Source organism: Opisthocomus hoazin, chromosome 9 (assembly GCF_030867145.1).
Source record: "Opisthocomus hoazin isolate bOpiHoa1 chromosome 9, bOpiHoa1.hap1, whole genome shotgun sequence".
Taxonomy (NCBI): domain Eukaryota; kingdom Metazoa; phylum Chordata; class Aves; order Opisthocomiformes; family Opisthocomidae; genus Opisthocomus; species Opisthocomus hoazin.
The window spans coordinates 17357547-17383313 of record NC_134422.1 but is presented as its reverse complement, the minus strand read 5'-3'; the positions used below and the strand labels follow the sequence as shown (position 1 = coordinate 17383313).

Below are 25767 nucleotides of genomic sequence, written 5' to 3'. Positions count from 1 at the left end.
AGAGTCCCCCTCATTTCAACGCAACCCCTTTTTCTGCAAGTGATGACAAGTTCTGCCTTTGACAAAGGTACCATCTTTCTGCAGCGATGCTAGAGAACACTCCTGAAAAAATATTTTCAAAGGCTTGGGTGATCTCCATCCTACAGATGAACAACAGAGGTAAAAGGCAGTGGGTAGGGTCATCTGTGCTCAGCTATATTCCATGTCTCAAGGATCTCATATCCTCCAGGAAGGTGCATGTAAGGTAAGAACACACAGAAAAAGGAGGAAAGTAGTGGGAAAGGGGACAACAATACATTGGCCAAATGAAGTAGGCTGATCCTCACATACAACCGCTCCGATCACTGATATCCACCCTTTGGAACTAAAAGTAGTAACGCAACTGGCAGCTCTACTGCCATGTCTAACGCCTTGGATTCTCCAAGCGAGCAATGTGAAATGACTTCTCAGTGCTTAAGGCCCACGTCAAAAAATCATCACTGTCTTCAGCTGCTAAGTGCTGATTCAGTAACAATAACCCAAAACAAAGCTCTTGGCAATGGCCAGGCTGCTGCTGCTGGGCTCAGATCACAAACCAGCTTCCATACCTGTCTGGTTATTTAGCATCTTTCATCTTATCCTTTCAGTATTTTCTTCTTCATTTTGATAGGTACCAGCATAGTCCTCTTCTGAGGTTCATAGTGACTATCACAGCACACATGACATTTTTGTCAGGGGTGGGCCTACTTTGGAATAAACACCTCTGCTTGCTACAGGAAATTGTATTTATTTCTTTCTTACTCTTCATGCACAAAGGAGAATACGTCTTGTGCTGACTAAGGTTAAAAATTAGTTGGTTTAATGCCTGGATTATTTATTTGTTCCCCTTCTCCCCTTGCATTATTTGGGTCTACTCTACATTTAAAGTCTTCTTTTTTAAATGTTCCCTATACAGATTTGCCTTTTAATCTCAAATCCAATCCGTTACAGTAAAAACAGTTTCACATCCAACAGCTTGAATGAAAACAGACATGATTGATAGAGACCAAGATCCTATCTTCAAGCAATCAGTTTGGCCTCACAGCTGGGATGCTGGAGACAATCTTGTTCTGCATCAAATCTTATCCCTTCAAAGGTGAGGCCCAGTAATAGGCAGTGACTTGGAAGAACTTTATACAGTGAAAAAGCCAAGGGCCCTCTTGGTCCACCACTTAGCATCTCCCATGAAATAATATTTATTTGGAGGAACTGGGTCCTCTCTCCACACTTTCAAAGAACTGGAGCTGTTCCAGAACTGCCTGAAGGGGAGAGCAAAGCAGCAACTTGCAGGACATTTGTTTCAGGGTGGGCAAGGGCTGCAGAAATAAATGTTCCTCTTACAGTATGAGATTTAATCAAAGAAATGGAGAGGGGTCATAGAGCAAATTCCTGAAACCAAACTCATGAGTTACAAATAAATATTCCCTGGTGCAGACAAAGGTCCCTTCAGAAAAGCCCACTGAATCAAGGCTAAACATACTCCATTTTGGTGAACAAAATACAAAAAATAAGTCGTCATCACCATCACAGGAGAGCCACAAGGTCCACGAGGGGTGGTTCTCCGCTCTCCAGGTTAATGGGCCCATTTACAGGAGTGGGCCAAAGTCACAATGCTTCAAGCAGAGAGGGAATGAGCAAGAAGCACCTTGGTGGAGAAGTAAGGAGTCATCACTCATCCTGGACTACCTTTCCAGTTGTCTCAAGTACAGTCTCTTCTGTGCCAAGGTCTGCCCTTGGCTCTCCAGCCCTCTGCTCATCCCAGGCTGTAACGTGATGAACACAGGTTCTGTGGCCCCACAACTTGGTTTCCTCTGCAGCAGCTTCCCCATGCCCCCGCTGAGGTCTTTCCACAAAGAGCAGGTGGGACTCTGAGCACAGGGCGTGGAATCTAGCATCCCAACCCAAACATCAATGCTTGCTTCCCAAGGTGTGTCCATCAGATGATGGAAGGCCAGGAGAGCACGTCGGACGCAGAGCAAAGCCCAGTGAATCTTTTACAGAATTCACATTTTAAAAGCACAGCCCAAAGCCTCAGCTGGTGTCCCCAAGCAATATTGTGCTTGTAACTACACAAAATAAGAAACCCAGGCCAGCTCTCCCTCAGCTGCCAGAGGGGGCAAGGGGCAGCCGTGACGGTGCACATCGCAGCAGAGCTGGTGAGGGCAGCTCTAAGCTGCTTTGCCCCCTGAGCAACCAGGTGGAGGCACGCTGCCAGCAAAGCCCCAGACGTGCTCTTCCCCCAGCTGCGCACCGGGAAGTTCAGACACTTGCCCACAGCAACATGGCTCACACTCTGGGTCAGGAGGTAAGAGAAGACAAGAGAAGAAACAAGAGGTGGGCAAATGTCGAGGGAAAGCCAGCCCTCTGGCTCTCCAGATGCAAGACCATCTCCGGTGAAGCTCAAGGGAGGTTTTGTAGCCTGACATATTGATGGATGCCTGAGTCCTAGGAGGAGGTTTCTTTAGGGAGGTATTGGGGCTTCAGCGATGCTGCGCTGGCTTCTCCCCACCTTCTTTGCTTTGGCAGTTCCAGCCACCGGAGAGGCACTGCCTTTTGCCGGGGCAGAGGCAGAGAGGCAACCGGGGCCTGAAGCTCTGACCTCCAGGTCTTCGGGTCCCTGCCCAGCTGCAGGCACCAGCTCTAGGGCTGCTTCTACACCAGTGTAAGCACTGGAGGGGGAACAACAGGCCAGCACGACAGCCTCATTCACTTGCTAATAGGCTGCAAGAAACACAGACATCAAATCTATGATTGCCGTGCAAGGATACAGTCCGACTTGCTAAAAACAAGAAAAAGCAAGACAGGGCAAAAGAGGAGAGGAAATGGATTACGTTTTCCAGAAGCACCCCAAACTTCCAGCTCAACAGGAGCCCCAGGAGGCTGAGCAGGGCAGTGATAGCAAACTGCTGAACACCAAACCAGCTTTTTTTTCAGGTCTAGTTAGAAAAAACCTTTCTTGTAGAGCTGCTATAGTTCATATGCCCAGAGCAACACTGTACAGAAAGGAGAAGGGTTGGGTTTTTTTGGGAAGGGGGTGGAAAAAAAAAAAAGAGCACAAACCCTGCGCTGGGAAAGCCACACCGATGAGCTTGTTAGCATTTGAAGAGACTGCTTGGCGTGATTCCTTACAAAGATTCCTGCCAAGAATTTGCAAGAGGAAAGTATATTTAGCAATCCAAGGCATGCCAAAGCCTTGTCAAGAGAAAAAACCACTTTGAATATGTGGAATAGCAACTAGACAATTTCTAAGCAGCCATTTTCAAAATGCATCCAGGCATCTAATAAGGGCACCTGAGGCATATCCACAACTCTGCCACACTCCATGCCTCAAAAGGCATCCGCTACCGATCGAATACTCGGAGGAAGGATGTGTTACCAATGGCAACTGCCTACTTCCAGAGCACTGGGGCTGGTTTCAAGCAGGCGATTCTCTGTCACCCTGAGCCACTTGAAATACAGTCTCATGGCACTGTATATCACTTTGTAGCATCCTTTGAGAAATTACTTCTTCAAGAAAAGCTGTGAGCCACGCTGCATTGCTGGGAAACAGAGGGTTGCTTCCTGTCCAGTTCTTTCATGGCAGCTGGACCACCAGCTCTGCGATGCTCTGTTTCCCCAAAGGGAGCTGGTGAACATCGAGGTGAGATGAGCAGCAGCTCAAAGCTGGGACAATACGTAAAATCAGATGGTGACTTGAATGAACCCTAATCCTGGCTGATTCTCTCATTGGACAACACTCTAAGCTGCAAAGCCAGCAATAAACTTCATCACTAAAGCTCCTCTCTTTCTAGGAAAAGACCGAGAAATATTTCACAGGACAGGGTATATCTGCCCCAGGAAGATAACTCACCCACATCGGTCACTCTTGTTGCTGAAGCGTATTGGGAATCTCCTTGGGATGCAGCATGGAGGAAGAGGCATGAAGAAGGTCAGGAAGGCAATGGGCAGCACTTGCACAAGGATGAAGGCAGCTGATTGTACAGTAAGGCCAAGACATTTGCTGTTAGTGTAAGTTAGAAACCACACTAGGATATACTCCTTAAAACACGGTGCCCATCGCTTGTAACTGTCAGGCTCTGCTACAGTCAAACCCCAAGTAAGACACAAAGCCAAAAGGGAATACCTGCACACAGGCTGAGTTCACACCACCTTTAAGTCAGGATGCTCAGAAGGGATAACTGGTGCCTATGGCTGAGGCTTCTCATCCCCATGAGCCCACAGCCCCAAATCTTTAACGTGTGGCACAACACAAACGGTGTCTTGTCCCAGTCTTGTTTAACTTCTTCATCAATGACCTGGATGAAGAGTTACAATGTACCCTCAGCAAGTTTGCTGATGACACCAAACTGGGAGGTGTGGTAGATACACCAGAAGGCTGTACTGCCATTCAGTGTGACCTGGACAGGCTGGAAAATTGGGCAGAGAGGAACCTGATGAGGTTCAACAAGGGCAAGTGCAGGGTCCTGCACCTGGGGAGGAACAACCCCATGCATCAGTACAGGCTTGGGGTGGACCTGCTGGAGAGCATCTCTGCGGAGAGGGACCTGGGTGTCCTGGTGGACGACAGGTTAACCATAAGCCAGCAGTGTGCCCTGGGTGCCAAGAAGGCCAATGGGATCCTGGAATGCATTAGGAAGAGTGTGGCCAGTAGGTTGAGGGAGGTTCTCCTTCCCCTCTACACTGCCCTAGTGAGGCCTCATCTGGAGTACTGTGTCCAGTTCTGGGCTCCCCAGTTCAAGAAAGATGAGGAGCTACTGGAGAGAGTCCAGCGGAGGGCTACGAGGATGGTGAGAGGACTGGAACATCTCTCCTACGAGGAAAGGCTGAGGGAGCTGGGCTTGTTTAGCCTGAAGAAGACAAGGCTGAGAGGGGACCTAATAAATGCTTACAAATATCTCAAGGGTGGGTGTCAGGAGGATGGGGCCAGACTCTTTTCAGTAGTGCCCAGCGACACGACAAGGGGCAACGGGCACAAACTGAAGCATAGGAAGTTCCGTCTGAACATGAGGAAGAACTTCTTCCTTCTGAGGGTGATGGAGCACTGGAACAGGCTGCCCAGGGAGGTGGTGGAGTCTCCTTCTCTGGAGATATTCAAGACCCGCCTGGACAAGGTCCTCTGTGGCCTGCTGTAGGTGACCCTGCTTCGGCAGGAGGGTTGGACTAGATGACCCACCGAGGTCCCTTCCAACCCCAAACATTCTGTGCTTCTGTGACCCCCCACAGATCAAACAGGCTGTCAGGGAGCAGGAAGTGCAAACAGGCTGTAACCACAGCAATTATTTTCTTCTGGAAGCAGAAGAACGCTCACCAGAGAAACCAGAATGAGGACAGCTGCCCTGAGTTCTTTCAGTCTTTGGTTTCCAAGTTCCTTTGGGCTCCTGAAATGCCTCTTTGATCACAGACACCATCCCCTTGGGTTATATTGTTGATCCAGCATAAAAATCCCACTGGATTGATAGATTGCTCCGAGAAAGAGGTCCCCTTCTCACCTGCTCTTCAAAAGCAACCCAGACCCACCAACTTGCTCAGCCACGTCTACAGAACAGTCAGCCGGGTCCAAAGCCTCCATTCCCACCGAACCCTCCTCCAGTTCCCGCAGTTGCAGCGACCCAGACGGGCCAGGCACTGCCGTGAGCTCACACCCTGCGAGGCAGCTCCCAGCGCTCTGCTCTCTGCAGTGCCCAGGACAACTCTGCTCAAGTTCCTGACCAGGGCTCAGGCAAAAGTAAGTTTTACTTCCTGAAAACAGTAAGTAAAATTGCTGAGAATTCCTATTTTCACCCTAGATTCCAAGAGCAGACAATAAATTTTGAGCGTTACCTGGCCAAATCGCATAGTTGTCAACGCGACAAATTATCCTAGGATATACACAGGGCTTGGACAGAGCAGCGACACAAATTCAGCTGTGTTGGAGGTGGCAAGTGACCACAAATTTCCTCCCCCCGTCTCCAACCTCCCCATTCCTACGTCCTCATCTCCTCAGGCGCAGGCCCCTGCTGCAGTCTCAAACCCCGGCCGGGGTCTGTTTTAGGCGGGAAGCACGAAACGCGGAGCCGAAGGCCGCAGTGGGCGAGCAGGGCTGCTCTCTGGGACGGGGAGGGCAGCCGGGGGATGCGGCCCGGCAGCGGCCGAGCAGAGGCCCGGCACAGGTCCGCCAGCGGCCCAGCCAGCAGCCTCGGCCGAGCGGGGACCCGGTAGAGGCCCGGCCGCGGCCCAGCAGCGTCGCCCGCCGGCCGCTCTCAGCGTTGCCGGCCGACGGTGCTCCCACCGCAGCGGCCTTCCTCCCCACCCCACCCCGCTCTCCTCACCCTCCTCCCCGCTGTCGCCCCGGGGAAAGGGGCCGGACGGGCAGCCCGAAGCTCCGCCGGCACAACCGGCCCCCGCCCGGGAGCGGGCCAGGGCACGGCGGCAGCGCCCGGAGGAAACCGGCGGCCGCGGAGCTCTGAGCCCGCGCAGGGACAGGGGCAGGACCCCACCGCCTGGAGCAAATCCTTCCCTTCTCTTCCTATTTCCACCCCGCCAGGCTTCCACTCCCTGCAAATATTAACCCCACGGGTAATTAACAACTTCCTCCGCAGGAACAGAAGTCACCTCAGACACCTGTGCAATCACCCTGGGACATCCGACACAACGAAACACATCGTCTGTGGCAGCTGAGTGGGCCTTAACCAGAAACCTGTGCTTTAATTGCAACCTCCGCATGAATGGAGAAAGCGCAGAGGCGTGCAGGAGTACCTGAGCACCCAGACATGGAAGTGTGACCTAACCACACCGAGCCAAGAACAGCAGGCGATGTGCAGAACCGCGCTGTCCTGCTCGTCCGTAAAGGCAGGGAGAGCCGCCCACGCACACCTCCACGCAGCAGCTCCCGCAGCCTTCGAGGCAGCAGGTAAACCCCAATGTGCCAGAGGCACACTCACCAGGTTGCTGCTTACATCTGGTTTTGGCGGCTCAAGACCCCCAGAAGAGAGGAGGACATGTTTAACCGGGGGATGCCCGCGGCTGTGCCCAGGGCTGAGCAGTATTTTTTCTCTGGAGGATCGCCGAGGGACAGTGGTGACTTCCCAGTGGCAGATGAACCATGTCCATGGCCCCTGTGTCACTGCAGATCCCCGGGAAGTTCTGCTCCAGTAGGAACACCTCACGCAGGTGGTGCTGGAGATTTGGACTTCTTCTGCAGCTTCAGTGAAAAAAGCATTTCTCCCTCCCATACTCCAACCCACCACCCAGGAAGCCAGGCTGTGGCTTCCAAGCTGTCAGGCCTCCCCTGGCTCAGCTGGCTGCGTGGTGCCTCCTCGTAGAAACGTGGACCTCCACAGAACAACCCAAGCCCCCCAGAGCCCCTTTTCCAGAGGCAGAGCTGTACGGCCACGCCACCAGAGAAACCTCCTCCAAAGCACATAGAGTGTTTCACCAACAAAGGCTTCCACACAATGAAACACCAAGCAAAGCCATTAGTGCTCACGTGGCTTTGTCACAGTTTCCCAGCAAAAGGGCTCACATGAAGACACCTTTAGTACAATGGAAGTTGTCTTTATTCCGATGCAGTTTTAAGAAGTGTTGTCATTGTTCAGAAACCTTCTTAAAAGCACTCTCCCAAGGCGATGCCCAGATGTGTGGCCAGTTACTCCTGAGCTCACTCATCTCCACAAGAGCTGGCACCCGGAGCAGCTCCCCCCACCCGCTGCAGCCACTTCTCCTGCAGGTCCAAGCAGGACACAGCGCGGTGGCTGGACATCCAGCCTACACCTCCAGCCTACACCAGCTCCCCAACCCTTCCTTCTCACCCAGGTTTCCCTAAGGATGGCTCAGTTACCTGCCAAGCAGCTTCTGGACCACAGCACTTCACAAACCTGCGCAGGAAGGTAAGCCAAAGTCCAGGGCAGCACCAGCACCCCTCACCGAGCTCACCGAGCCAGGTCAGCAGACATCAGCAATGTCCTCACGCACCACTCACTCCACCTTCACTGGGAGCAGCAGCCAGCAAGAGAGAAGCTGGCTCCTTGAGCTGTTCCAGCTAACCACACACCAGCCCACAAGGCATTCCCCAGGGAGCAGAAACACCCTAACTGAAAAGAAAGTTCAAGGCAGCTTGGAGATGGCATCCCAAGGAAGCTGGTTAGGACGAACCAGGACCACCAACAGCAGCGCCCAGGACTAAGCTGGGAGGTGTGACAAGGAAGCATCTAGAGAAAGCTGCTGTGGGCATGTCACGTAAGAAAAGCAGCAGAAAAAAAATGAGACACGAGTTGAGCCAAGAGTTTCTTGAACCCACAGGTTTCCTTTGTAACCCTGCTACAACAGAAGACACATGCAGAAGGTCCTGATGGTGTTCATCTATGTATACAAAAATGAGCCATCGCTTCTAAGGAGAGCCACCCACTGCCACCCCCACGTCAAGTCTGTCACACAGCTCTCGCCCTGCACTACAGGCAGAACAAGGTCTGTCAATGGAGAAACATGCAGTGATCCAACTCCCAGACAGCAGATTGCCCGCGTCCCAAGGAACAGCCCTCCTCCCTGCTGGGAGGTCACGGCAAGCATATGCAGGCTGGCATCAATGACACTGGATACCTGAATACATGAATTTACTTCAGTAAGGGAAGTTTAGAGCACTGGATTTAAAAAAAAAATCAGGAAACCAATTCAGGGACACTGCAGTCAAACTTCTGAGCCATAGACACTTGCAGACTGTGAAAAGGTTCCTACTTAGGTCGAGTTCTGAATCTCTTTCAGAGATGTCAGGCTCTTTAATGACATTATTGCCGCAGCTCATCCACCTAAATCCACTTAAATCTTCAGTTGTAGCAAGAGCAAGCAACCACTATTGCTACCTGCCTACTATTTTTCCCCCAAACAGCTATCAGGGTTATGACCAAGCCTTGTCTTTTCTGACCTGTGCTGCTAAGGACAGGAAAGGTGCTGCAGTCACCAGAAAGTCCAGACAAAAACAAACCTCAAACCAAACCGAAACTCACCTGACAGACCATAAAAAAAAAAAAAATGTTCTGGCATCTCAAGCTTGGTCTAAAGAGATGATTTGGAGGCAATTATTAACTCAAACAGCAGCTTTTCCTCCAAGGCTGAGTGTCCCAGGAGTTGGCTCAACACAAAAATTTATTGTTGCAACTCGGTATGGATTAGGGAACTTCAGGACACCGACACGGGAGCCTGCAATCAGACTGGGGATAAGCAAGCCACAGAGCACCTTCAGGAGGACTCACCTCCAGATCCGCACACAGCAGCGCGCTGCAGTCAGTGATCGTCTGCAGCTGGCACTGGAATACAAAGCGGCACCAGCCAGCAACAGAGGATGGCAGCTGCTCTTTTACCACTCCAACCTCTGCCCCCAGCCAGTCATAATGCTCTTTTCCTCTCTCCATCCGGCAGCACAGGCCCTGCTCCCCCAGGCCCTCCCCCAAGGCAAATGGGAAGCAGCAGAGTGATGTTCTCCATGTTCGCTCCTCCCCCCTTGCCTCTGTCCATTCCTCTGCTCGTGGAGCTCTGTGCTACTCCTCAAGGCATGGACATAAAGGACATATCAAGATGTGCCAGGCTTATTCAAGCTATTTAAGCTCTCCTCAGATTCACCTCAGCACACTCAAGCAACAAAGGATGCAATTAACTGGAAAGGAAAAGTGGTTTTTAATGGCTTCACCAGTAACAAAAGCTACTCAGCTACTGCACAGAACTACTAATGCCTCCACAGTTGTAAATACAGTACAATAAGACAGACAGGACTTTTTGCAGAGAGACAACCATGATTCCACTCCATTATCACCTTTTTATTGTTCAAAGGACAGATCTTGACACTGGAAAACAAGGATGTTTCACAAGGAGAACAGGGCATAGCTTCTACTGGTCCTTCAATTCCTTCAGTCTTCTGATCGCAGACTTGACTGTCACTGCGGAGGTGGTACTGGAAGAAGAAGCAGAGTCATCTGCACGTGGCAGCAGAACAACCCGCGCCAATGTTAATTTTTGGAGAAAGCACTAGTCATTTCAAATAGTTATCGCCCGATTGCATTGTCAACAGGGGGCTAATGCCACTTTCATTTTTGTGACAACAAACCGTAGGCCTCTGTCTAGAGAAGCACACGCAACCTCACAAGCTGTACCGCAACCCAAATTATCCAGTCATGCATAGACTGTGTGCACACGCGCGTGGGCTTGGATTCCTAGCGACCGTTGTGCGTGGGGCAACAGCGTCTTCTACCAGAACTGGGGGGGGGAAGGAGAGTGAAGAAAGGGAGTAAACAAGGACACCACCACAGTAAGGACTGTAACGATTCAATGCTCTTAGAACAAAAACAAAACATGGAAATCGCTTTCCTTGGAGTAAACCTGGTTTTGCCTGTTGTATCTGTGTGTGAACTGAAACAGTTGGGGTAGTAACCACAAAAAAAATGCTGCTTAGGCTTTGAAAGAAGAGGTGAGAGTTCCCTTACACAATTAAAAATTTTTATACAGTCAAAAGAATCAAGGAAGGAAAAATCATCCCCAGGTCAGAGGCATAATTTATAAGAAGCTGTTGAAGCTCCTTTTAGAATAGGTCGGAGGGACATCCGTCCGGTGTCATCCGTACCGCTGACTCCACCCTGAGACGGCTGGACAAACCAGCCACCCTCTCTGCTCTTTCTCCTCCAACATCACAACAAACTGGCCCACACGCAATACCTCATACAAGCAGCAACTGTAGTTCACGTCTCCAGCACAAAATGCTACTACAGCCAAGACACAGAAGAGACTACTTCAGTAAAAGTACTTGCTTCAGCATTTGCAGATGTTTCAATTTCATTATCTGAAGTTTGGGAAAGGATGCAGAGCTTGCATTTTTGAAGGGCAAAACAACTGCTTTGATAAAGCCCAGAGAGATACAGAAATTTCTGGAGGGACCCACCAAAACCAGCAGCAATAATAAGCTGGATAAAATGCAGCATTCTCAGAAGTTGCACAACAGACACCGGAAAGAATACCTATCAAATCCAATTCGATCCATTCAAATAAAGTTTTAACAATGCAGGCAAAAAAACTCCCACATATCACTAACTCAAGACAGATCTACTTAATATTTAATAGAATAAAATAAATAAATAACAAAAAAGCTGTATTACGCCTCAGCCATATGAGAATAAATACTGGTAGGAGCTTCTTCATTTCCTTACTTGTAAGTCCAGGCACCACCAGCAACTGTCTTCATGCAGGATCCACAGTGCCAGATACCCACAGCCTTCCTCTTCATTTTGGTCTGTAATAAAAAGGAAAAAAAACCCCACTCTCCGTCAGCTGAAAAAGCCAAACAACAAACTTCAGGCATGGATTTCAGTGTCACCCACAGTGTAACCCATAAGCCTAGTTAAGACAAGCAAGGATCAGACAATGTTTTTATTCAGAATCTTCAGAACAGGGAAAGTCTTTCCAAAACAATTTTTCACTCAGATGTAAAGTGGGTCATTTCTAAGCACATCATCAAAAACTTGGCTCTTTCTGAAGGAGAAAAATAGTAGGGAGTTACGCTGGTCATAACCGATATTGTCACCTGGTTTGACGACCAGTGTAACACTGCTGTTACTGGCGCTCCCTGGACATCCCAAGACTGCTCTAAATTGGACCCCCTTTGAACAGCACCTAAAGGACGAGAGGTACTGAGCTCCTCTCATGTGGGCAAGTCTCCACCACCTTGCAAATACGACAGTGGGTTTGCCTAGACCTGTACTGGGTTTAGGCAGCTCTGCAAGTGGGGTTATGAACAGTCTCACGTCACATGAGAAAGACGCTAGATATAAAAAAAAACCAACTCAGACAGAAATCTTTTTAAAGTTCCAGCCCCTTAAAGACACCTCCTTCACAGATGCCAATAAAAATTATCTGGGCAAAGCAACAAGCTGATGGGCCTCTCAAACTGTCAAAAACCAGATTTAAGGGTCAACTATGACTACGTACACGAGCAGGTAAGATTACTTCTTATCAGAAAGCCTTCCCCATCCTGAGTTATGCAGCACACAAATAATAAAAAAGAAAAACGCACAATGCATATCTTAATTATCAGGATAGCAAGCATGTTTAATTCTGTCACGTCTTCTTATTAGATATCTGAAGCGTACAGTATGGCAACACTTCTCACCATTTTGTGTAATAAAATATAATTTATATTTGTTTTCATTTAACGACCACTTAACACACGTGTGAATGTCTCCCAATTCTTTTTATTTTACAAGGGATTCTGACAGTAGCCTAAAGCTCTCGGCAACCTCATCACTGTCTCAAAACCAGCCATCTCTTCAGCAGAAAAATTACCGAAGCATCGAACTGCATTCCTAGCATCAACAGCAAAGCTACTTTTCCAGCCTTTTTCTCGGGAAGGCGGTCTCTCACCTTGCCACAGAAGGAGCAGGTGTACTTGGCGTGCTGGCTGATTTCGATCTTCTTCACCATCTTCCTCAGGGAGGCACCGTACCGGGTGCCGTATTTACCCACGATCCCCACCTTCTTAGTGCGCTTGGCCTGTCGGGACGCAAACCGGAGCCAGCTTTGGCTTCACCGGGGCCTCGACAGCTCCCCTGCCCCGACACACGGCCGCGGAGCGCGGCAGGCGGCCGGGGCCTCTCCCGGGCGCCGTCACTGCAGCGCTGGCTACGGAACGGCAGCCGGGAGGCCGGCGCGGCCTGCCAGGGCCTCCCCGCCGCCCGCCCGCCCGCCCGCCATGGGCCACCTCCCTCAGCCAGGCGGGGGGACCCGCCGTGCCCCGCGGCCCCAGCGCGGCAACCCCAGGGAGGATGGCGACCGATGGCGGCGGATGGGCCGCACCACCCCATCCCCACTCACCATCTTCCTGCCCGGCGCCGACACGGAAAAAGGAAGTCCCAACTGCGCAGGCGCGGTGTCAACCGTCGCCGTCGGAAGTGGCGGGTGGAGGTGATGGGGGAGGCGCGGAGGTGGGGGGGTCGCGGCGTGTGTTGTGGCCGCTCGTCCCAGGCCCGCGGCGGCGATCCGAAGCCCCAACCGCAGAAACGGGAGCGGGGCCGCGCACCGCTCGGAGAGCGCCGTGCAGGGGCGCGGGACCCGGGCGGTGCCCCCCGCCCGACGGGGAGCCGGGCTCGGGAGTCCCAGCCGGGGAGGTCCCGCCGGGAAGGGGACGGAGCGGCCGCAGCCACGCACCGCGGGGTTAGGGAAAGCCGTAGCAGGCAGATGTCGGGACTGGAAAAGGCACAGCGAACCAGGCTGGAGCTGCGGAAGGGGTAAAAAAACCCCAACCAAGCCAACCAACCACATGTAAAATCAATGAGGATGAAATTACAGGATCTTAAGAGTGGTTTGGGGTGGAAGGGACCTGAGAGATCATCTGGTTCCAACCCCCCTGCCATGAGCAGGGACATCTTCCACCAGACCAGGCTGCTCAGAGCTCCATCCAACCTGGCCTTGAACACTTCCAGGGAGGGGGCAGCCACAGCTTCTCTGGGCAACCTGTTCCAGTGTTTCACCACCCTCATGGGGAAGAATTTCTTCCTAATATCTAGTCTAAATCTGCCCTCTTTTAGTTTACAGCCATTCCCCCTTACCATTCCAGCCCCAAACCCAAGGGTTTCCAGATAAGCTGGTCAGGTGCAACCACGGCACCAACCTGGTTTCCGTGAGGTCACACACTGCCGAGACCACCAGCTGCGTGAGGCTGACCCTGGAGACCCCAGCTCCTGCCCGTCACGGGCAGCCAAACACGTACCAGCGCCGCAACACTCCCAGCACGATGAACGGCACTAACGGCCCAGTAACCTCCAGCAAGCAATGTAACCCCATTAGCCCGGGAGCTCTTTAATGCACGGCGCCAGCTGCAGCTCATTGGCCCTCACCAGGAGGGAGCCGAGCCCACCACCAAGCCATCCCCGGGTGCTTTTCAGAGGGGCTTTTCCCCCCCGCGCCCACCCTGGCTGCCTTGCCCCACCACAGCCCTCCTCCTCATTTGCAGCCTATTTAAATAAGAGGGAATTAACGAACTCGAGCATACCCTGCCACTGCGTTACAGAATCACAGAATGGTAGGGGTTGGAAGGGACCTCTGTGGGTCATCTAGTCCAACCCTCCTCCCGAAGCAGGGTCACCTACAGCAGGCTGCAGTTGGCTTTTTCTTGGCTGGGGTCTGTACTTTTGGACATGATCACAGACGGAGGCCGCATCCCCTCTTGGCTCTTGCCTTGGGGGTTGGAACACCCACGTTTTTGATGCCCTCTGCCGCGCCAGGCTCCCTGTTCCCCGACCGTCCCTGCCAGCCCTCCCGGGAGCTGGTGGGCCGGAGCCCTGCTCCAGACGAGGGCTCAGCAGGGCTTCAGGCAATGGCATTTATATCTCCCTCTGCTGCGTCAAACCTCATTCAATACATCCTAGGAATATATTTGCCCTTTGCAGATCCTCATCACAATGATGACTCACAGGATACATCTTTGATACCAACTTATTAAAAGAAAAAGATAAAAGTTCCTTTGACTGCTTTGTCATTATTCGGTTTAAAAAAAAAAAAATAGTCAACACATCCAGGACAGAGAATCCATTGCTGCTCTCCAGTCTGTGTCTACAGAGGTAACGCTTGCTGCGACAGTGCGGCGTGTGGTCGTACCCTTCATCCACCAGCACGACAGACAGCTCTGCCAGCAGCCAGCCCCAGCCCCCTCAGACGACAGCCATCCCCGGCACCGCTGAAATCAGCGTACTTTCCAAGTGACTGGGAAGATGCACGGGTGCAGACAGGCCAGCCCAGCTCCAAAGGCCTTGCCTCGACAGTTCACCACCTCGAGCTCTCCTGCATGCCCCAGCTTCATGTGCTGGAGACCCAGCTTGAATGGCTCCAAGTCACTGCTCCTTACCTGTTGTTCCTGGTTTGGCATCCTTCCTGCAAACACGCCTGTCTCTAACAGGGGTGAGAGCAGATGCAGGCATAAAGCAGGCATCCAGCCACAGCAAGGTGCTCCAAGCTCCAGTAAGATGGGTCCTTCCCTAAACTCCACTGGGCTTCAGGTCATGCCAAGAAGTTACAGCTACACCCTCTTCCAGGGGCAGGCGTAAGAGTCCCCAGGGGCACTGCATGTTCCCGAGGCTGCCAGGGGGGTCTCACCAGCAACCTCCACGCTACCTTGTACCAGTTACCATCAGCAAGCCTTGGAGATCCTGCCTGAGCCTGCTGGCGGCTTCCCAACCACCTCCTCATCATATTAATGACAGACTAATTGTGTAATTGGGCTAAGGCCTGCACAGTCTTTCCAATCTCTTGAGCTAATGACTAAAAGCACTTTCCTGCTAGATTCTCCCCCCCTTTTTTCACCAGTAAGGATAAAGTGAATCTCAAGTGTTCTTGAAAAGCCTTTGTAACTCTGCAGCAAACCAGCTGAGATTTTATGGGTCCTAACAAAGAAAGAGTACACCTAGTATTCCTCTAACAGGGTGGGGATTTATCAGTATATGGGTAATATAAATTGAGTTTATGAGAAGCAGAATTCTCCAAGGGTACTTCCAGCAGATTTCAGAAAAGTACTCTTTTGAAGTAGCTGTAGCTTTACAAGGAGGAAGAGGATTACTCCTAAAGGTGATGACAATATAAGTATACAAATAATGTCTTCCGTATTTTTTTTTCACTAGGCAGACAGCAACATTTCTCACCCCTTACTCAGAACAACCCTCTCTGCAAGTAGAAAGATCACGTTTCCTAGAAACAGATTAAGTACTCTGTGGTCAAGAAGCAAGACATTTAAATGTGTCGAAAAGTGTGTACTTATCTCCTGGCCCGCCGTTGGAGCAAGAGAAGCTCTGTCTCAAACCCAGATATCAAGCATTTCCTTCAGCTGGAGGTCCTACTCCACCTGCACGCACACCAAAGCGCCTCCTGCAGCCATGAACGAAAAGCAAGTCTCCACCCAGCACAATTGCATACACAGCCTGTCAGGCATTTCCATGATGACACTTGCTGAAAATGGGATAATGAAACCCCTTCAATGCAGGAAGGAGTATCCCAGTTATTAGGTTGATCTTGTCAGCACAACCTTTTTCCTCCTCAGCCATGGAGGAGAGGGCTTTTTGTCAGCATCTGGCATCTGCACAGCGCCAAGCACACTGCGTGCACAGCATGTCAGCTCCTGGCCTCCACAAGCTAAGCATAAGCCTTCAGTTTGCTTTTCCCCCATCATTCGCTACAGATTATGGCTGTAAAACATAGCTAACTGGTACCTCTGTGAAACTGTATCTTCTCCTGTACTCCCTGGTCACGTTTGCTAACACTACCCCACTTCCAAGTATCTTCTAGTACTAAGACCAGAAGCGTGAAAGCCATTAATTTGGCATCACACTACACTGCACTGGCAATAATACACAAAAAAGTGAAAAACAGCCAGAGATGCCTGAAAAGATTGGTTGTGATAAACAGAGCCATTTGCCTTTACATCAAGCCCACATCAAAGTGGCCTCTAGAGTTTTTGCAGAGGCATCACCGCCGTGAAGTGGAATCAGGCCATGCCCAAGGGACAGCAACTGTATCACAAGCCCCTGAAAGGAGCCAAGAAGCGGTTTTGCTCAGGCAGCGCCAAGGCTGTGAGTCCAGTTCACAGGGCTGAGAGGATGACAGAGACCATCACAAATCGAAGACAGGCAGTTTAATCACTGCATCAAGCAACAGTGCTGCTTTTGGCATTCTCAGTGCAACCTGCACAGAGCTGTAATGGGAGCAAACAACAGATCCTAGGGTACCAGCCTGAACGTCTTATGGGAGCAGTTGTTGATTCATCTATAAGCAAAGTATCATGGGAGTTCCCCTTTTGAAAGTTGATGCATTTTAGAAAGCACAAAAAGAAATGTCCCCAAAAAGACCTACCTTTCAGCCATTGTAAATATTTTTAAAAACCACTAATATTTCCACTGCATCATATATTTCTCAAGCTTAAGGTCCAAATGGGAGATCAAATTCTAAAACAGAAAAAGTACCAAAAGCTTGGGAACCATGATTTAAAACAACTTTTTATTTAAACAGTTCAGTACAGAATCGGTTTCTTACAAAAGAAGAGCTAAAGTCCACACATGTCCCCCGCTCCTCACTCATCTGTGGAAGTCAGTCTCGAGTCTTGAAGAAAAAACACACACACTCTTCCTGAGCAGCCAGGTGTAATCCCTGGCAGTCAGCACAAGCTTCACTCTCCACTAACACAAGCAGAATGTGCCATGGAGCAGGTCCTAAGATTTAGCAGAGGAGGCCAGGGATCAGTGTGCTCCGGCAGACCTACGCCTAACAAGGCAATACACACCTCCTGGCAGACAGATAATACTACTTCGTTTCATGGTACCGACTGCTCTGCACAGACAAAAATCTGGGGCTCTCCCTCCTCTCCTCCAGCTCCACAGAACATCAAGACCTGTCTGGATCTTTTCTCTTCACTGCCAAACTGAATACCAGAGCGCCAGCCTGTGAGTTACCCAAGTAAAGGCCAAATTTTGCCAGTGAACTGACTTCTATAAATACAGACTAAAATTCTTGGAAAACTGATTGCTAAAAGCACTCTGCAGTGGCTGAGAAGTTAATTATCACAACAGTTCTGCCCTGTGGACAGACAACCAATATCTGCTTTTTAAACAAAACAACTGTGGAGGCTGATGTGCTAAAACAAAGCAGGACGCTACTTGCCCATGGCCACTCAGTCATCAGCAAAACCAGGATGGCAAAACATGCAGGCTGCCAGGTGTGCGCTGCTCACCTGTCACACTGTCAGATTGCCTTCTCATCCTTCCAGATGAAACACACTAGAGATACACAAAACTTAGTCTTTTATTTTTGAAAACTCAAAAAATAATACTTGATTGTTTTCTCTTTTTTCATACAAAACACGTCTTAGCCACCATCTCTTTTGCTGTCACCATTACACTTTAAAAAACTCCTCAATAAGCCGCTTTTTGGGGGGACTCACTGAACCTGTCTCTCCTTCTGCGTCTTGCAAGGCACTGCCAGAGACAAACTCGCAAGCATCAGCTGCCTCCAAAAGCAAAACATCATCAGTGTCATCTCTGCTTTCAGAGAAGGTCCTCTGGAAAAGGTCGTAGATGGTCTTCTGCTTTGGATCTGGCTGAGAAATTAGAACAGGCAGAATCTGCATACACAATGTCATATAAAAACAAAGTAAGCAACAATCAGAGGGCGCTCTGCTCCCCCGAGACAGTGCAAATGTGTATATATCATATGATATATGTATCATACATACATGTATCTCAGACATATATGTGCTACAGAAGCTATCATGTCTCCTTGCATGAAGCAAGTCTGGGAACTCTCTGTGGAGAGTCCAAGTCAAGGAACGGATCCTGGGAGGAGTTGGAGAACCTGGTCTGTAGCATTAAAGGCAGAACAATTGTAACGTCAGCCTGCCAATCACTTGCCAATCTAGATGTCCACAAGCCAAAGACCACTCAGCCTCTCCCAGGGACCATCAATATTCTTTCAGGCCAATTACCTTAGGACAGTACTTAGTGGATTCAGCTGTCTTGGAGAAATCGGTTTCTGAAAGACCAGCTTCCCCCAACACTTTGATTTTCTCCTGAATCATTGGCCTAGGAGAGATAAACAGATATTATTGAAAGGAAGAAAATATCATGCAAGGACACTGTGTCATTTACTACGTGTAGATTCAAAAAAAGATATAACAGGGGTGTAAAGATGGCTTTTTCCCAAAGCTTGCTAGTTCCTTAACCTGTCCAGCTCTTGTTCGTGACGAGTGTATGCTGTCTTGGGATATCAATCAATCAATCCAATTCCAATAAGTATCAATCAAATTTAAATGAGTAGTAAGAAGAGGATTTCAGGCTATAAATATTTGGAGAACACACATATCCAGTAAGGAAACTAATTGACTGAGGCAACACCAATGGTATGAAGTCAGAACAAGAAGATGCAGCTAACGGGAGTCCCAATAGCCTGTGTGTTGAGTCTCCAAGGCAAGCAAAGGTAATCCCCCACCACCAGACACATCCGCATTTCTAGGGTATCTCCCGATGTCCTGCAGGAGTAAGGATCCATCCCCAGCCCAAGAGGTCCCAACTGCACCTGCAGACTGGACACTTTGAAAAAAGCAAAGGCCACAGCACAATTAATGCATTTACCAAATAGCCTTGTCGTCTTGTTCTTTTTCTCGCCTTTAAAAAGGATGCCACTGTCCTTCTCTGAAGAGCCATATTTCCTTCCCATTAAACATTGATGACTGCACGGACAGCATTTCACAAATAAAGGCAGAATTACTGTCATTAACTTTCCATGAAACGTGGGCGATGCATCAGTTTCCAGATCCCTGCATTGTAGGGTTATAATTATTTGCCATCATGATATTCTGGGAACTGCAGAAGTTCACTTAGTTCATTTGTTCCTTTAAACAAGCTAATAAAGATGTAATTTTGGACTTTAAACGAACCAGCTGGTGGATAATTTCTTTTCATTATTTGCAGGTCAGTTCCCTTGCAGCACTAAGGATTCCTCAGATCCTCCCCTTCCCCAGGACATCAGATTCCCCATCCCTAAGGACCAGTGTCCATGGGTAGCTCTCACTGCAGCCAAATACGCTCAGCCCACAACTCCCCAGAGATGGGTCAGTAGCACTTCTTTAATGCATCTGAAGGGCTCACTGAATAGCAACAGAAAAAGCGCAGTCCTCCTCCACATCTCCCTGTCCAAGCACTCAGCAGCCAGACTGCTCCTCAGACCTGACCCGTGATACTTTGAACCATCTCCAGTGTTTGCTGACTTTGCTTGGAAGTACTCAGCACTTTTCAGTACCCCAGCAGACGAATGCTCTGAGCTCTATCTAATATAACTCCTCCTTATACAGTGTCTGTGAAGTTTTTAGATGCATTAGCTCTCCCAGAATTTCTCTCAACAGCCCTTTCTTTGTCAGGTAACTACTTTTATTCCCCCTGCTTGTCATCCACTTAGTTATGTCCACTGTGGCCAGGCTGTGTCACCAGCTCACAGCAGCCCTGATTAGCAGTTACTGCTCCTCCCCTCCACAAGCTGTGGAAACCAGCACTAACATCAAGCACCTTACACCACATATGTGACAAACAGTGAAAATGGGTGGCAGGAGAACCAATGTGTCTTTCTCACTTCCTACCATAAGTAGTCATCTGCTGTGCCTTTAGCCACCAGGTAGTGAACATTAACGGAGCTGGTCTGTCCAATTCGATGTGCCCGATCTTCTGCTTGGATCAAAACCTTTATGTAAAAAAATGACAATGAAAATAAAGTGAAAGCTGCAACATCTAAGAAATAGCATAAGCACCAGAGAACAGGGAGATCTCCTTTCTTGAGCTTCGCAACTACTTCTTATCTGAATTCTGTTAACACCTGCAGCCTCAAACACAGACTAAACCCAGAAGTAACCGGGTGCACCGGGTCTCAAAAGGCATTGAGCATTTTTCAAAAGCAGAGGGTCAGCATTGATGATGGACCCTTTCAGGTCTCGGCTGGGCAAGTTGTTGAGAGCTCTGTCAAGTTAAGAAACAGGAGCTTATTTCCCTGTCACACCATCTTCTCCAGCCAGCAAGCTGTTTAACCAGCCTTGCTAGTTCAAGCCCAGGCACCTGGGGGTGCACAGACAAGTATCCATCAGAGAAAGAAAGAGAAAAAGCCTACGGACAGTTCCCTGTGCATTACATCTCCCAAGTGCCAATGTTTCTGCTCTTCAGGGAGCATACAACTGCTGTCCCTTCCAGGACACATACCCCAGGATTCCAGAAGAGCTCTGCAAACACCACCAGGTCCGCAGCAGAAAGTGTCAGGCCCATGTTTGCGGCAGTGAGGGACAAGACAGCCACGACCTGCTTCTCCGAGACCTGGAACTTCTGACACAGAGACTGCCGCTCAGCTGAAGGTGTGGAGCCGTCAATGCGAATGTATTCAACACGCTGTGAAAAGGGGGAAGAAGATACTTTTTAGAGGCCTTGTGTCCCCTTTCCCATATCCTCCTTTCATGTTTTAGTGGACTCTGTTTCCCCTCCCCATGGCAGAACCAGAAAACTAAACAGGCAACAGTTGTATTTTTAAGACCTTTCCTGATCTTTAAGGCAGAGGCACTGTAGCTCAGCGTATAATGCACCTCCCCTCTGTTCACAACCCATGACTTGCTCTTATACGTCCACTGCTCTCCCACCAGCCCTGAGCAACAGGAAGGACAGCAACAAGCTGGCAACTCAGGTACAGTGGAAAGGCAACTGGCTTAATACAAACCTGAACACTGTCTGAGTGATAATGTTACAGCTGCTACAATCTCCCCAACCTCCGTAAGTCTTCTCCTGTTTGTGATGGGAGGGGATGGGGTCCTATGCACCTCAGTTGCTCTGTGGTAGTCTCAGGAGAGGCATGACAAACTTGGGTGATGCAGGGCCATAACTCTTCAGTGTCCAACGTCCTAGCTCTGCCGGACAATGCTGCCACAGAGGCAGCAAAGTCACCACTGCCACTGTGGTTCATAGTTTGGAATATTAACTTAAACCATCCTTTACCATCCATGCTCCAGCATGACCCAGAACTCTTGAGGGGCATCCACAGAAGTCTCTCATAAATAATTAGACAAACACTTTTGAAGTCAAGAGCACTGACTGGCATGTCTAGCAAGTCTCCCTACAGTATCCCAGTTCAAAAAAGTAAGAGCATCACAGAGATAAAGGCAGGCAGCCATAGCTGGACTTTGGTTGTTACGTTTCCCCTCTCTGAGGAAAGTCTGGAGGACAAAGCAGAGATGGCCACACAGGGTAACACTCCTCCAAGAATTCACAAGCTCCATGGCGGATGATGGAGGTTTAAGAACATTAAATACAAAAAAAGCCATTCAGCTAATACAAAGTGCATCCTGTGAGGCACTCACCCCGACAGCTCAGCTCCCTCAGTGAAGGTCACATTCAGAAGCACAGCAAGTAGAAATTATCTCTGCCACTAACTTTCATGAACTATCTGACCGGCCATAACCCTGGGGAGCTCTTAAACAGCTTTGAAGCTGGAACAGCGATAGAGTTAAGACAACTCAGTAAATTACTTACTTTCTTCTCCAGCTCTGCAACTATTGCATCCAGCACTATCATGTGATGAGCAAACACCAGGAATTTATCATTCCCACTTTCCAGTAACTCCAGGATGTATTCTCTACATGAAAAAGAGGAAAAAAGCGCCCCCAAACTCTATAAATGATGTGCTGAGAGAACACAGACTTTGCCACAACAAATTTTAAAGATACTGCTCATCTATACACAGAAGCTAGAAAATAAACTAACATGAAAAAGTTGCAGTAAAATGCAAGTAGAAAGTCAAGCCTCCTACAGACTAAAAAAGACATTGCAGGAAAATCCACTCTATTTTCTTCAACACAGCTGGACAGCTGCCTACATTTATACCTGTGTATCAATCAATTTATTATATCCTACTTGAAGCATGACATCCCAGACCAATCAACTGGAGGGCATCCCTACTTATGACAATCTCATTCACCCTTCCATGTTTCTAACTTTTGCACAATCACAACACACTAAGCTAAATCTGTATACAATTATCCTTTCCATGTATACTTAGGATTGTTTTTATTTTAGAAGAAAAGGTTTCTGAACGCCTGCATCAGGGTATCCTAAAAGTAGCTTTCCTTGCAAGGGTTCACACTGATCACTTACTACAGCTTAACAATCTAAATACATCAGCTATGTCTAGCAATTATGCATATGCATATAGGCTAATGACCAGTGAAAGGTAACAAGACTCCTTTCACAGACAGTTAAACTGTTAATGAAATGCAAACATCTGGCTTTTGCCATGGACTAATAGCTGAGCGACAGAATCCATTTCTGTGTAGTAACTTGTGATACAATCAGGTCAACCAGAGCCTGAAAAACACCTAAAAATCTAAAACTTGTAACTAAGCATAGCAACAGCTATCAGAACAGATGATACAAATGTCATCTTTGCTTTGGAATAAAGTTGTTGTGAAGATCAGGAATACCAAATTCTTTGCCAAATACAACACAGCTCAGGTCAGCAGCAACTGTCAGAAAACACCAATCGGGATTTCCAGCGCTATATTAAGATATATCAGTGCTTTGCAGACAGCTCCCAGGGTTCTGTGATCTTCAGATCCTAATTATGTGACAATATCATTTAGCAAAGAAATCTGGAAGAAGAAATGGGATTGCTGGATTTTAAAGCAAAAAAACAAATACCAAAGTGAACTTTCAGTGTAGCAAGCAGATGCATATTGCATTTAACAAATGGCTAGTCATTTCAGTGGAAGCAATGGAAGACACTGTCATTAAGGGTAAGACACAGGAGGTGCTGATGATCATAGGACAGTACCATTAGCTAGACAGTACCGTACACTAGCAGTTTATAAGAAGTCGTATTTTAAATGCTACTAAACCCTGGGAAAAAAAAATTGACTAGTTCCTACCAGAGAGTCAAGTAAACAGCACTTCACAGTTTTATATTCAGTTCACACTTGCAACTGAATATAAAAGGAAGAAAGTCTTCTAACTGCTCACTAACATAAAAGGAAGAAACTCTTCTACAGAAATGAGCGCTGGGACTCTGAAGTGCAGTTCTGTGCCAACCAGGCAGATTCTGCAGCAAGGTCTGAGACTGTGAAATCACACAGCGCACATCAGTTGATCCTTACATTCAGAGGGCTGTGCAAAAGTAAACTGTTTTGATGTTATTAGCATTCTACTTATTAAAAAGTCATGTTACATGACCTAAAGCAACTCCTTTGCAGTCGCAGTAAAAGGCTAAAGATGAAAGGACACGGAAAGTCACAGAAGGAAATTATTTCTAGGAAAGATAGAGTTAAAAGCACACCTATGATAGAAAACTTTTGTTACTGAGGTCCCATGTAAGCTCTATGGAAGAGCCAAGAACTTCAGCAGGGGCTGACACATCCTTAGAGCATGCTACAACTAAAGCTCAGTCCATCTCATAAGCTTTTTGGCTCAGGTTTCCTGCTGCAGCAGGACTACAGTGTTTGTTTTCTCAAATTCTGTGGATACTTCTAGTTTCATTACTCCCTCCCTCCTTAAATTGAAATTGTTTGGGTCCAGACCCAGTAACTTGATCCAAGTCCTAAACACCAAGTAATTTTAGATGGTTCAAATGACAGTTCAGATCCAGATCTGGAATGAAATCAGAAGACTTACTGAGCCTAGGAACTGCAAGAGAAGAAAATGTTTAGTGCATTGTAATTAAAATCAATTTTTCCTAAGCTGGCTTGAGGCTATGCTTCATGTCCCTGCACTGTTATCTCTAAGGCCCCGTTTTCCTGTTCTCAGCGGAAAAACACATTTTCTAGGCAAGAATGAAGCAATGACACACAGCTTACACGACTGAATGGATTTTAGCTTCTGCTGTTCTGCTGTAGAAGAGAAGAAGAGCTTCCTTCTCCTGTTGTTTCTGCAGAGAAAAAGATAAATAAGTGTGAGTCTCAGAAATGCTTTTTCTCCTTCTTGTTTACAGATCTAGGATGTCTGAGGCTGCCAATAAACACTTTGCTAGGAAAAAATCAGCCTAAAAACACACAACAAAAGGGGACTGGAGGGGGAAGTTTCCTACTTGCCACTGGGTATGGCAGATACTCACACACTCCTATTTATGACACCTCCCTTACTACATCCTAATCAACTCCTTCAAGTTGGATGACAAGCATATCACAAACGTAGCTTTAGTTGAGAAAGCGTTCCCCAATTGAAATGGCAAGGAAAAAGGCCAAAGTCCTTAGAGAACTGTACTAGCAGCCTAGGAGCCTAGAACGTGCATTTGCCATCCATACCAGAAAAGCAAACAATAAAAGCAGAAATACACTCTTCACATTTTTGGCTACTGCTGCATTCACAATGCAGCTTCAACAAGGCTGTGTTTGTAGGGTGAATGGGATTACAAGGCAGGACAGAAGAGTAAGGACAGAGGCAGGAGATACAAGAGACAATTAGAAAAGACTAAGAAGAAAGTAAAAAAAGAGAGAGGAAATGGTATTTCACACAAAGGGACAAAGTAGACCACAGAAATCAAGAGGAAAAAAAAGCTGAGCTGTTTTGATTATGTTGTCTGTTCGTTTAGAACTGTGTCTTCAACAGACTTCCGCTGCGCCTTCACTTGAGGTGTGACTTCCTTGGAACTCAGGGTACTGGTTTTCCAATGAAGTTTTTAAACAAAGGTATGTGAAGTACCAATGGCTCATCATGAAAACAGTTTCTGACTTACACTTCCATATCCTTTGGTCATCTTCTTTGCTTCAGCTGCCAAGACAGCTTTGGTCTTTGCACTAATGCCTTCAGGAGCCACCACAACCATTTTGCGTTGCTTTGCTGGAAGCTGGGAAAGCACATCTGATTTCAGACGTCGGATCATGATGGACTCTTCCAGCAAAATTTTCAGTTCAGTTAAGTTGGATGATCCAGAGTAGTCCCAACCCCACGGCATCTGGGAAAGATCAAAGCAGTTATCAGTGTCAGATTTTCAGGAGACTGGTCTGCAGGTGATCCAAGAGTAGAATACAGTTCCAGGGAAACTGGACAAGTCAAGAACTTAATGGTCAGTAGGAAAAGAGATTTGACAAAAATGGCAATAAGACAGAAGTGTACAAAGTAATCCACCCAACAGGAGAAGGTTACTTATAAACTTCCCTTTTTCCTATCTAGAAGTGCTCAGGGAGCTGCAGCGAAGAGGACTACACAGAAAGGTAGGGATCCCTACCACAGCACCACGCACTAACATTCA

At 48.3% G+C, this 25767-nt stretch overlaps 2 protein-coding genes across 5 annotated transcripts in view; both read right to left on the bottom strand.

Annotated features, from left to right (window-relative positions):
• Positions 1–9782: 9782 nt before the first annotated feature.
• On the bottom strand, positions 9783–13086 carry RPL37A (ribosomal protein L37a). Its single transcript, XM_075430966.1, has 4 exons — positions 12844–13086; positions 12394–12522; positions 11184–11266; positions 9783–9937 (listed from the first exon to the last, which is right to left on the bottom strand). The coding sequence occupies exons 1-4, from the start codon at positions 12844–12846 to the stop codon at positions 9874–9876; spliced, it is 279 nt and encodes a 92-aa protein (XP_075287081.1). The 5' UTR covers positions 12847–13086; the 3' UTR covers positions 9783–9873.
• Positions 13087–16991: 3905 nt separating this feature from the next.
• The window catches only part of SMARCAL1 (SNF2 related chromatin remodeling annealing helicase 1), a 39072-nt gene continuing 30296 nt past the window's right edge, over positions 16992–25767 (bottom strand). For 2 of the 4 annotated variants that reach the window (XM_075430366.1, XM_075430365.1), the window contains exons 11-17: positions 25252–25470; positions 24374–24444; positions 22062–22164; positions 20748–20930; positions 20138–20238; positions 18491–18587; positions 16992–18106 (exon numbers count right to left, since the gene is read on the bottom strand). In XM_075430366.1, the coding sequence (XP_075286481.1) occupies positions 17903–18106; positions 18491–18587; positions 20138–20238; positions 20748–20930; positions 22062–22164; positions 24374–24444; positions 25252–25470 (978 nt within the window). In that variant the 3' untranslated portion in view covers positions 16992–17902. Of the gene's footprint in view, positions 18107–18490; positions 18588–19136; positions 19322–20137; positions 20239–20747; positions 20931–22061; positions 22165–24373; positions 24445–25251; positions 25471–25767 lie in introns of those variants that run through there. The other 2 variants (XM_075430363.1, XM_075430364.1) reach the window with 2 other exon arrangements.

Excerpts from the sequence above, each read along its gene's own strand:
- RPL37A (XM_075430966.1), bottom strand. Across the intron at positions 11,267-12,393 it reads CCTGCTCCTTCTGTGGCAAG|ACCAAAATGAAGAGGAAGGC; the intron begins GTGAGAGACCGC and ends TTTTTATTACAG. Across the intron at positions 9,938-11,183 it reads GGTGGTGCCTGGACTTACAA|TACCACCTCCGCAGTGACAG; the intron begins GTAAGGAAATGA and ends TTCTTCTTCCAG.